Source organism: Grus americana, chromosome 2 (assembly GCF_028858705.1).
Source record: "Grus americana isolate bGruAme1 chromosome 2, bGruAme1.mat, whole genome shotgun sequence".
Lineage (NCBI taxonomy): Eukaryota > Metazoa > Chordata > Aves > Gruiformes > Gruidae > Grus > Grus americana.
The window spans coordinates 115,115,765-115,127,984 of record NC_072853.1 but is presented as its reverse complement, the minus strand read 5'-3'; the positions used below and the strand labels follow the sequence as shown (position 1 = coordinate 115,127,984).

At 42.8% G+C, this 12,220-nt stretch overlaps 1 protein-coding gene across 2 annotated transcripts in view; it reads left to right on the top strand.

The window, feature by feature from the left end:
• The window catches only part of PDE1C (phosphodiesterase 1C), a 392,346-nt gene that overhangs the window by 54,360 nt on the left and 325,766 nt on the right, over window positions 1-12,220 (top strand). For both annotated transcript variants that reach the window (XM_054818608.1, XM_054818615.1), the window contains exon 2: window positions 9,172-9,222. In XM_054818608.1, coding sequence (XP_054674583.1) covers window positions 9,172-9,222 — 51 coding nt within the window. The remainder of the gene's footprint in view (window positions 1-9,171; window positions 9,223-12,220) is intronic.

The following is a 12,220-nucleotide window of genomic DNA, read 5'->3' as shown; positions in this document are numbered from 1 at the left end:
GCTGGCCGAGAAGCACAGCGCAGCAAGTTTTGGAACGCAAAATTATGCTTTTGTCGTTGGTGGGCACCATACTTTGGAAAATATCCCACGGTACCACACAGCTGCACCTCTTCTTCTTCTTCTTCTGTTGTGTGTGTGGTCCATCCTGATCCTCATTCTTGATGTTGTCGCTCTTCAGGAAACAGGGACTGCTTGTCCTGTATTCCTGCTGCTCCTTTCTGCAGCTCCGTGACTTGCCTTTGCCGCACTGCAAGGGATGTTTTTTCAATCGAAACTGAAGAATGCATCGGCCTGTTCCTGGCTCCATGCGTGCGTTGTCTTAATGATTGTGAGCACTGGCTCTGAAACGATTCGGGCAACTAAAATAAAATGCTGTTTCCACTTGCAACCTTTGTGTTACGTGTCCTTGAAAGTGTTTTTGGAGCTGAAACCCCCCTGGCATTTCAGGCAAATAACAATCTCATCGTTACGCGGCTCATGGTAAGCGCATAGAATAAAATAGAGAAGAGTGATGCTACGTTATGGTGGAAAAGCTGTGACCTAGGTCTTGAGGGCTCCATCCAGGAGAGGGGCTCTCTGCAGTGCAGGTGCCAGGCCCATCCAGGAGACGGGGGCAGAGACGGGCACACCTACGAGATGGCTCAGGCAGGGACTGAAGGCCCCAGGCTGAGCTGAGACACGTCCCCCGGGCCCTTGGCCGGAGACGGTGCAGGTGGGGGTCCCAGGGGAGGCCGGTCCCAGCCATTGAGGCCTATGAGCCCCCCCAGGACCCCGACAGGAGGAGACCTGCACTGCTCAGATGCTCTCCTGTAGACATCGATGGTTGGCCACGCTGGAGACAGAGTCCTGGGCCAGACGGACCTTCTCTCTGATGGAGTACTGTTGTTCTCAGGCTCTTGCATTTTCGCAGGTTTTTTCATGGGAAACATTTGAGGTATTTCTAAAAGCAGTAGAAAGAGTAAAATAAAATCCGTGGGGAAGTGAAAAGGTGTTGCTGTCGTGAAGGGAGCATTTGGAAGCATTTTGTTTACAAGTACATCCTCCTTTAGAGTGTGGGCTTGATATCTGAGCATTGGTAGTGTCAGAGATGCAGGGTTTTGCCATCTTGTGGAAACCCCGCTCAACTGTCTGAACTCAGAAGGCTTTCAAAACAACCTACTTCACACTTCCTTTTTGCAAATGCGTGCAGATTGTCCACTTCTATTGAGGCGATGCACAGCTGTCACACCATCAGAAGCTACATGCCTCCTTCCCACAAAGTGACAGAGCCACTGCTTAGGCTGGAACATGGTTCTTGTTATTCAATGTCTTCTTCTGGTGCTGGGCTGAGAATTAATGGCATCAGAGATTTCCTCATTGTGTAGTGGTAGGGAGAGGGGAGGTGGGAAGCAGGATAGCATGGCGTAGCATAGCATTGTTCGTCTGGAAGGGACCTACTGTCTGACCAGTTCAGGGCTGACCAAAAGTTAAAGTATGGCATTAAGGGCATTGTCCAAATGCCTCTTAAACACTGACAGGTATGGGGCATCAGCCACCTCTCCAGAAAGCCTGTTCCAGGGTTTGACCACCCTCTTGGTAACAAAATGTTTCCTTATGTCAAGTTTGAACCTCCTTGAACCAGCTTTGAACCATTAATTTAATATACCTCTATTGTGAGTCACTTGAATTTTTTTTTTCCAGTTTAGACATCATCCCATTAGCTAGAGCTATTAAATAGCTAATGACTTGGCAGTGCCACAGGGTTGTACAGGCAGCTGTCTGTATTCTGTTTTTTATTCACTTGATTTTTGTTCTGCACCCATGCTTCTAGATGGGACGGATGGCCTCTCAGCTATGCAGGAATGTACTTGGGAATTATGACTAAAAAAGGGTAAGGGGTGCAGTGTGAGAGAGAGAGAATTGTGCTTGGGTTCACCCAGCAATGGCTGTACTTCCACTCAAATGCTACAAGTTGAGGTGAGCACGATGAGAATGGAGGAGCAGGTGAAGAAGCTCAAGAAACAGGATTGCTGGTTGGTATGCCAGTCAGGAGAATGTCCTGTGACCACATCTGATACCACTTTCATGTATTTGGTCACTATGCTATTGTTGATATATTTTCTGCTGGAAGGGAGCTGGAAGTCATGGTAGCCCACATGTGCGGAATCCTGTTCTAAAAATCCCATAGTTTATGATTTCCACCTATCTGTTTTAGATTTGCTGCACAGAAATATGCTGTCTAGACCAGAGTCTAGTTGGAGACCTGTAGCTAGTGGTGTGCCCCAAGGGTCAGTGCTTGGTCTGGTCTTATTCAAAGTATTCATCGATGACCTGCACGAGGGGACAGAGTGCACCCTCAGCAAATTTGCTGATGATACTAAGCTGGGAGGAGTGGCCGACACACCAGAAGGCTGCGCTGCCATTCAGTGAGACCTGGACAGGCTAGAGAGCTGGGCAGAGAGGAACCATGTGAAATTCAGTAAGGGCAAGTGTAGGGTCCTGTCCCTAGGGAGGAATAACCCCATCCACCAGTACAGGTTAGGGGTTGACCTGCTGGGAAGCAGTGCTGCAGAGAAGGACCTGGGAGTCCTGGTGGACAACAAGCTCTCCATGAGCCAGCAGTGTGCCCTTGTGGCTAAGGTGGCCAGTGGTATTCTGGGGTGCATTAAGAAGAGCGTGGCCAGCAGGTTGAGGGAGGTTATCCTCCTGCTCCACTCTGCCCTGGTGAGGCCACATCTGGAATATTGTGTCCAGTTCTGGGCGCCCCAGTTCAAGAAAGGGAACTACTGGAGGGAGTCCAGCAAAGGGCCACGAAGATGATTAGGGGACTGGAGCATCTCTCATATGAGGAAAGGCTGAGAGAGCTGGGTCTGTTTAGCCCAGAGAAAACTGACTATCAATGCTTAATAATATAAATATCTAAACGGTGGCTGCCTAGAGGAAGGGGTCAGACACTTCTCTGTGGTGCCCAGTGACAGGACAAGGGGCAATGGGCACAATCTGGAACACAGGAAGTCCCATCTGCATATGAGGAAAAACTTCTTCACTTTGAGGGTGACCGAGCACTGGAACAGGCTGCCCATAGAGGTTGTGGAATCTCCTTCTCTGGAGATATTCAAAACCCGCCTGGATGCGATCCTGTGCAACATGCTCTAAGTGATCCTGCTCTAGGACAGGGATTAGACTAGATGATCTCTAGAGGTCCCTTACCCATCTGTGAATCTGTGACCAAGCTTTCCAGATGTATAGAGAAAGACGCAAGTGGTTTTGCTACAATGGGAAATCTGTTAGAGCTACCCGAAGTAAGAAATCTCAGTTAAATGTAGAAAATCAACCCAGATATTTCCAGGTTTTTAAAAAAAAAAAAAGTCATATTCCAGAAGCCAAAAGTTAAGGCAGCTTCATCATCTTGCAGTGGAGAAGTTCTATATATCCATATAGTTCCTCTTCCATCATCTTCTGATTCACAACTTTTCTAGAAGCCATTTCATCACAAGCTGTTGGTGACTGGGGGTGCCAGAGCCATCTGTATCTGTGTATGGCTAGGGAAGCAAAGGGCTGTGCTCTTTGTACTCTGAAGACTGGCATGGCAGAGGTTGGAAATGAGAGCAGCCTGGAGCTTGTGTGACCAGAGCCATTTGTTCTGTGAGCTTGGAGAGCTGGAGGATATTCAGTCTGCAGAACATATGTTAATAGTTTGAATAGCTTACACAAGATGGCATCTCAGTTTTGAGGCTAGGAATATGTTTAACATAGGCCTTGGTGCAAGGAAGGTAGTTGTGGTCCAGGTGGTTGCTGGTGTTTGCTATTTTCCTTCATCTCCAAAACCCAGCATTAAAGCCTGTCCAGTCTTTAGGCGCCAGTGAGGCCTCAGTTTGCAAGTTGAGTGTTTGTATCTCTGCCTCTAAATAAAATTTGGCTGATGCTCAGCAGAGTGTTGAATAGTCTTGCTTCTTTTCACACAGATATTTTGCACCTATTTCTCTGTTACAATTCCTCTGGGTACACCTTGCCCTTCTGAAAGCATTTCTGTGGCTGTCGATGAGACACAGAAGCTCTGAAATCTGTGTGTGGAGTTTAAAGTCCCTTCAGAGAGAGGCAGCAGTTATCTTCAGTTTTCTGAGGGATCGAAGTGTTTTCCACTGCAGAAGCAACTTTCCCATCACAGATACAAATAACCTAAAGCGTAAGGATCCTTTCATAAGGAGAATGAATCATCAGTTGTGTGTGGTGTTCCTCTCCCAGTCAATGAAGAAGGACAATGTTTGGTGTACAGCGTCGTTGCCAGGCAAACAGCGGCAACAAAAATCCATTAGGAGTTATTTTAGGAAATGCTGGGTGGTGTATGCCTCTTGGTTATTACTTGTAAGTGAAGATTGCGGCTTCCTGACTTCCACAAGTATTTTGAAACATAGCTCTTGTTTCAAATGTGTTTTGTGATCTTCAGGGTACATCCAAGAGACACATTGTGCCTTTTCCATCTGTGTAACTGATTTATTACTTAATTGTAGTAACTAATTAGAATCTCAAGTCCAGAGAGACAGTCAAGTCATCCAATATTTTTTATCAGCAAAAGGTTGCTGCATATTTTTGTAAGTTTGTGAGCCTACTGATCTGTTTTATAGGGTGTGTTTATGCTGTCTGTACTGTTGATGTTTACAGCACGAGCATTTCGAATCATATGAAGTTGCTGGTGTTTCCTGCGTGGTACTGGGATTCAGCACTCTAGAAAACTCTTTGGGTGACTGACTCTGGAGGTGCCTGCATAATCTCTGGCTTAGTAAAGTGTGCACTGGCTGCATGGTTCCTGTGCTTGCAATTTATGTAATGCTGCATAAAAATTCTCAGAAGCAGAATTTGCCTCACTATGAGGCATTATTGATTTGGTCTGAGACTTTTCTGATCTCCTTATTGGACTCAAAATCCCCCAAGAACAGGTTTTCTTATGAGGAACCTTATCTTCTCAGTGGGTCAGAAAGCCACCAGGAAAGCCTTCCTTTGATACTCTTGTGCTTCAGATCCCTGCGTGGGATTGATCTTGCGTAGGAATTTTGTTAATGACTGCGATACAGAAAAAAGGAAAGTGCTGATAATTGCTGCTGATGACACCAAGCGTTGCCAGTACAGGGGAGGGTCTGAATGTCTCACGGTAAGATCCACGTGAGCTTGCTCGCGGATGGGGCTACCAACAACGGCTGAAATTAAGTAGTACAGAGTGAAAAACCATGCAGATGAGGACTTCATAACGAAAACTTCTGCTATGATCTGAGAGGCTGTTAATTGTACGAGGGGAGTGTCACAGCACGCAATTAATGTGTGACCTGGCAAGAATAAGGCATCTTAATGTTTGCATATGGTACCTGTGAGAAAATGAATTGACACTGATGAGGTTCAAAAAAGACGAGGAGGGGATGTGAAGATACCTATTCGGTAAGGCAAAACTTGATCATGGAGTGTTTAGTCCACAAAATTATGCTGGAAGGGGGAAATTCATTCTTTCTGTGCCCAAGTCAGAGAAGGAGTAAGCACTAGAAAAAAGAAATATTTCAGCTTAAAGAGATTGCTGGTGCAAGAACAAATGGATATAAATTGACACAAATTAAATGATAGGTCATAACCAACACTGCAATCAGGTTCAGGCAAAGTCTCCTAAGATGACTAAACATAAAAAACAAGCTACATTTAAGATAGAGCTTGATAAGTTTATAAAACATCTAATGGCATTATAGTCTTTGAGAGCAAAAACTGCTGGAGTTCCCACAGATGATCTGACTTTGATTTGCCTGTAAAAAGTAGACAGACACAGTTGTCTCAGTAGTCACAGCGCTGTCTTTTATTCTCCTCAGTTTTAAAGGAAATGATTACCAGGACATGATATGTCAGGGCATTCCAGAGAATTTTTTTACAGGAATGCTGTTCAAAATATGTAGCATCGAAAGGGAAAAGAAAGAAAAGAAAAAGAAAAATCCCAGAGAAGAGTTTATTCAGATTATATGTACAATGCAAAGTTATCTACACATCTGTGTTATCACCTTATCTAATGTACTTTTCCGCTTCCTAACACTTTGATAAATTTACTAGAAAACATGAAATATACAGTTAAGCTTATCTGCCCTTTGGCTAATTTAGAAAAAAGAAGTCTCCTTGAAAGCATGTGTTTACTGGTGGGTAAAAAATACCTGGCTTTCTTTTTCCAGCCTCTCAGCTACTTAATGGTAAACTATAGATGATGTGCTCTTGTCTGTCATTCTTGATGAGTCACTACTATGAAGTGGTATATTTTTCTTTGCATTGTACTAGGAATTTGACAAGGGTTCTTTGAAAGCTAAATTGGCTGAGGGGGTGTACTGGTGAAATCGATACCTTCTGTAGAAAATGTGGCAAGCGGTAGGAAATAATTTAACAGGGCAGATATTAAAAAATGAAGCCTGCCCATGAAGTGGTCATGTGGTTAACTCACATATGAGTGATCCGTGTTAATCAAAGAACTGATCATGCCTAGGAAGATACTTTTATAATTGCAATGAAAGGCTCTTGAGTTTTCCAGGCATTTATGATACAACATACTACTTTTGAAATGGAAGAAATTTGGCTGGGCCTGATATTTTGTTGTCTACTTGGGCAAGTGACCACAGAGAGCACGTCAGTGTTTCACTCTAACGGGATGATTACAGGGCGATGTCTCCTGCCTGTCACAGCTGTCTTTCTGAAGGAACAGAAGTTACTTCTGATACTTCTGACAGTCTCATCTAACCAGAGAAGAAAATCAACCTAGACTTCAGCATACAAGGGTAGAGTATGGCTGAAGAATAAGCATATCTGAAGAGACAGCAGTACAGGAAATCTTTGGAAATACCAGAAATAGTCTTTGGTGTGGGTTGTGACTTGCTCTCTCAGAGATTTAGCTTCTTTCTCCAGCTTCATTAATTCATACCTGCTTTCTCCCAGAAGCTTAGAACTATTAATAAACTTGAATAAACACAGGGTGGAGGAGATTTCAGGCCATCCGGAGAAAAAGTCTTTTCTCATTTACCTGTATTACACACATAGGTCTGTTAGTTCTTTGTGTCTCCAAAGACTCCTGTAAGACGACTGTAGGGGATATATGCAGAATTTCCACAGTAAAAACTGCATCAAGTCAAATCTTCTAAGATTTTCACACAGAGCAAAAGCAGAAATGCTTTTTGCTTCTGCATCTTTCCCTTTTTCATGCAAGGCTAAACAAACCTGAGATCTCACCTACACCTCATTGGTCCCAGACAATTCCCAGGCAGCAGCTGGCTCACTTGTACCAGGAAACTTGCTAGTACTGCAGGTTCAGCATCCCCAGTGCTTTCTGTCCTGCTCATTGCTTTGCTGTTCTACCTGCACCTTTGCTCCAGGTGGCTGTATGCCAGATGGAAGGGCATTACTTTGTATATGACACCATCTGATGTTTGGAAAGCACTGACAACCAAAACCAAACCTATGCAGCCTGGAATTGGAAAATACTTCTTTTTGAGTGGGTGAATGACACCTGTTGTGTTGGATGCTGTGAGTCTGGGAGCTGAGGTGCCCAAACACAGACGCTGGGTGGAGTGCTCTTGTTGCAACATCCAGCTGGAGGGTGGCACAAAGATGAGACCTTGTGTGCATCTGAAGCCTCTGGTGGCCAGGGAGTGCCATCTGCCACCAGAATGGAGAAAATACTATAAAGCAGGTAATAGCACAGTTAAAAGGCCCTCAGCAGGCTCTTTACTCATTGATCTAATAGTTCACTTGATGCTCCAATTTAGACATCAATGCATGTTATGAATTTGCCCAGACTCTGCTGTGATACGGAGAGATACCTAGGACCGCAGAAGGGACCAGTCTGGCCAAAGAAGAGCATCTTGTAGGACTTGGGACCTCAGGGTCCCTGCTCTGGCTAGCCTGGCGAGTTCCCCGGGCTGATAGAGTGTTTTAAGGGCACCATCTACTGGCTAATGGGAGCAAAACGAGGCAGTGATTTGTTAAGAGTCCCTCTGTTCACTGACGTGAGTGCTAGAGCCATCTTAATCAGCAGGTAAAGATTGTAGAGCAAGTGGGGAAAGCTGGAGTGACAGTGGATATAAGTCTTAAATGAAGCCAAGCTTAAACTGACAATCTTAAGACTTGACAAAAGAATACAATTTCATCAAAAGTCTTTTCTGGCTTCAAAAAGTCCATTATAGCTTAGTTGATGTTATCTTGCTAGGACCCTGTGAGTCTCAGTTCCGGTTATATTTTGCATCCTTTTGTGGGATTTTTTTAGCTTGGTTGGTCTTGTCTCTAGAAAACAGCATTTTTAAAGTAAGCAAATAATTGGCAAGTTTTCTATGTACACTTACAATATACTTTCCTCCCTATGTGCCCATCAATGCTGTTCCTCTTGATTACTCTAGCTACAAAAAATAAAACGTTATGGGTGGTAATTCCTCTCCTTGATAAGTCTCCTCTTTTTTCAGCTGTAGTTTAATATTGTGAGAACCCCAAAGAGTCATTCATGCTCTTGACTAACTGCATACCAGCTGGGTCACAGAAATGCTGAGAGCTATGCCAGTATGAATCTGAGGCAGAAAAAAGCAGGATTTGTATGTTCTTGTAAAAAACAAATCCTGTATATGTATATGCAGTTCCAAATGTCAGAGGATTCTTTTGCACAGATCCTTAAATTTCATTTAATTTGCTATTAAATGATCCTCTGGGCTTCCAAAATTGCTATTGCATTTCTTTATATAGGTGGAATAATCTTACTTTTTTCTTACCATACTCATTAAATGACATTTTATTTAGGACTTGGAAAAAAGTCCAACATAGGATAGAATTTGTAAGGTTGACTGCAGTCATATTTTGCTATGTATTATTAATGCCTAGTGCTTGAATGTTAAGCAATTATATGATTCAATTATTATGTGGGACAAGACAATGTTTGCGGGTGCCTGTGGTGTGCCCTGCTGACTCTGAAAGCCAAACTGACCCAGACAGACAGACAAACATGCAAAGTAATACATTTGGTGGCATTAAAAAAAGTATTATATCTATGTGTGTGTATATACCTATACATATATATCCAACTGCTGCTACTGTGAACAGTCTTCCCTCCTTTATATGTATGGGAATTGGTATTATCATTAATCTTAATGTAACATTTAAATTTAATGCTTTTTATTTCTCTGTATTTTCTCCTTTCAGTTGCAAACGAGACAGGTGACAAAAATGCACGACCACTTTCACGATTTGCCCGTAAGTAGTCTTTTTTATTTTAACTGATTGATTTCTATGTCTATTGTAGAAATAAACACATTTAATAAGTCTTTTAATCTCATATTATGTCTGCCCTGTTATTACAGTTCATTTACAGTTCTAAACTGAGGAACCATAGTACTTAGTTGGAGAAGACACAGAAATTCAGTCTTATTGAACAGAGTTGATGCAAATTTAAAATAATGGAAGGCTTTGTGGCGTTACTATTGTTTCAAGCATAAAAAGTTATAACAATATAAGTGTTGCAAAGCCAGCTGAAGTTGACTACAGTGGCCACAAAGAGATTTGAGTCAAGCCTTAGAAACAGCTAATGAAAAAGTAATTAAACCTTACTGATAGCTCCTTCATCACCTTTTTCTTCATACAGCAAGGTTAGGAACTAAAGGTATGGGTTGGGATTTGAAATAAGTGACCCAAATTTGAACAAAACAAAAGGTTCATCTGCTAATGTAGTACCAACTGACCATGACTTTGACCATATGAATTATTAAGAGCACACATGACAAAATATGTAAGAATGAGGATGAAGATAGGAAATCCTGTTCATAATGAATGCAGTTTCATGATGATTTGTGATCACTTAGCGGGGAAAAATCCCCTTCTCATCATTAAAAGGGAGCATTTGCCATCATCATGGGTGGTGCAGATCGAAACATCGAAATAATTTACATCTATGATGCAGTATTTCACGTAGTCACAGGATGGCACTCTGAGCTTGCCATACCTCACATAGGTAGCTAAGGTGCATAATGTAGAAGGAATTTTTGTGGCTATGAAATCTGTTGTTGCATGTAGTGACTTACAAGGTGACGGAGTGGATTGAACAGGAGTGAGAGAAAATTGTACTGGCATTCCTTATTCCTGATTTAGGGTTCATTTTCCTTCACGTTGTAAACAGTAAAGCTTAGTAGGGGGTCTATTAATCAATCCTGGCTGGTTCGACCCTGAAAATGCATATGGCAAAGGAAATCACAGTGGAGAGAAATGTAAATGCAAACATTTTCAAGTTCTTTATCACTCCACTTTTTGTCCATTATGGTTCCTGAATACTAGGTACAGAGTTGGAAGATTCAGCCCAAGTCCTGTTTATTCCTGGATATTTGGGTTACGAGGACTGCTGCAATATTGCATGACAAGTAGGTCAAGCATAATGTCATGACCTTTGGAACTGAGCTGGCATTTCAGTTCTGATCCTGACATTCATAATAACTTGATTTTTGGTGAATGTGTGTCTTCCTGAGACCCAGGAAGAACCAGGTTCTGTTCCTGCTTTAATCATGTCTCTCAACCAGGCAGCCAAGCCTTATTTGCAGAATTAGGGGTGCTTGGCGTTACATGGAAGAGAACAGACTGGTGGATGGCCATCAGCTGAATGAAAGCACAGGATACCCCCTTATAAGGCCTCATCTTACGACCAAGTGCTGCATGGGGTCAAGCGTGGAGGTGAGATCAAGGAGGCAGGCTGTTTGACACTAACAGAAATGGAATGTAGAGAGGAATGCTTAGATGAGCCTGGGTGGGAAATAGTCACAGAGGCATAATGTAGGGATGAAGGGAGATAATTCAAAGTGTAAACCAGACCTTCACTGTTAAGAGTTAAATTTAGTGATCTGGGAGTCAGATTGAGGATTTAATAATCCGGCTAGCTTCTCATAGGGTATCATTAATGATGACTGTGTAGTCACGAGCAGTATAAGGTGATAACTCTTATCTGTGGGAATGGGAAGGAAGATTAGAATGGGAACTGTATTACAGAAAGGAGGGAAATGTCTGAGGCATGTACTGTGCTAACGTGAGTTAAATGACTGATGCCCAAATTTATGCTGAGTACTATAACCTACTCTACCATACCATGTTCCATTCAACGAACAGTGGAGTGCAGATCAAGCATTCAAAAACATCCTGACTGAATGGCAGAAAAAGCTGCATCATTTGAGGACAAGAATTCAAGCAATAACTGAAGTCATAGAGGATTATCGCCATTATCCTTGTGTCTGAGTCACAAACCAGAGACTGGGTATCTTCCTGGATCATGCCTTTTGCATTCACTCGAGTGATTAATTCAAAGGCACGTATTAACTTCAACTTCACAACAGAGGACAAGATTTCCATTGCTCTCTAACAGCTGCCCACTTGAGGTCAACAGTAAAACCTTCAGAGATTTCAGTGGGATCATAGTTGAGCTGTCACTGAACACTTAACAAACCATACCCATTTTGGCTGACCTTATTTACCTGATCTAACTTTCTGTGCATGCAACCAAACACAAGATAGCCTACTGAAACCCCGATGAGCCCTGTCCATCCTGACTGTTGTCCACAGCTCTCTGGAGCACGTAGCTGTTTCCCCTTTAATTCAGGAACAAAGAGGAGGGAAAAGCTGCTGGTGTTGTTAAGTAAGGCAATGGGAATGGTAGTTGTGTGGTTATTGGTGCTCCAGGCAGCTAGACATGCAGTGTAACAATATTTTCAGGCTCTACAAAAGTATTTGAACACCTACCCACAGATTCTTCAAGCAGAGTTCTGCTTTTTAAATTATAGCTCCTAAACCTATTTTGCTTTTGCCTCTAGCTCAGCTATAATCATCTTTGTCAGGGTGCAATAAAATGAAGGACAAGCATTTTTGCAAATGTTTACCCTTATTCACAAGGATTTGAAATTAAAATTGAGTTAAGTGTTACTCATTCCCATGCTAAGGCTACCCGATCTCCTGTACTCTTAAAAGTCAAATCTATTTAGGAGACTTTGAGTTTAAGAGGTTACTACTGCCTTTAGCAGCAGTTAACGTACCTGATATCTCACTATGTCATCTTGCTACAAGTACCACTCCTCTGCCATCAGTCTTTGTGGGGATTTAAGTTCATCAGGCTTTCATCATTTCAGGCAGCTGGCAGCTCAGGCAGGCCTGGTAAGTAAAACAATCATTTGCCGAATGCCCTTCACCTGAGCCTAGCTGTGGGCAGGCTGAGCACTGACTG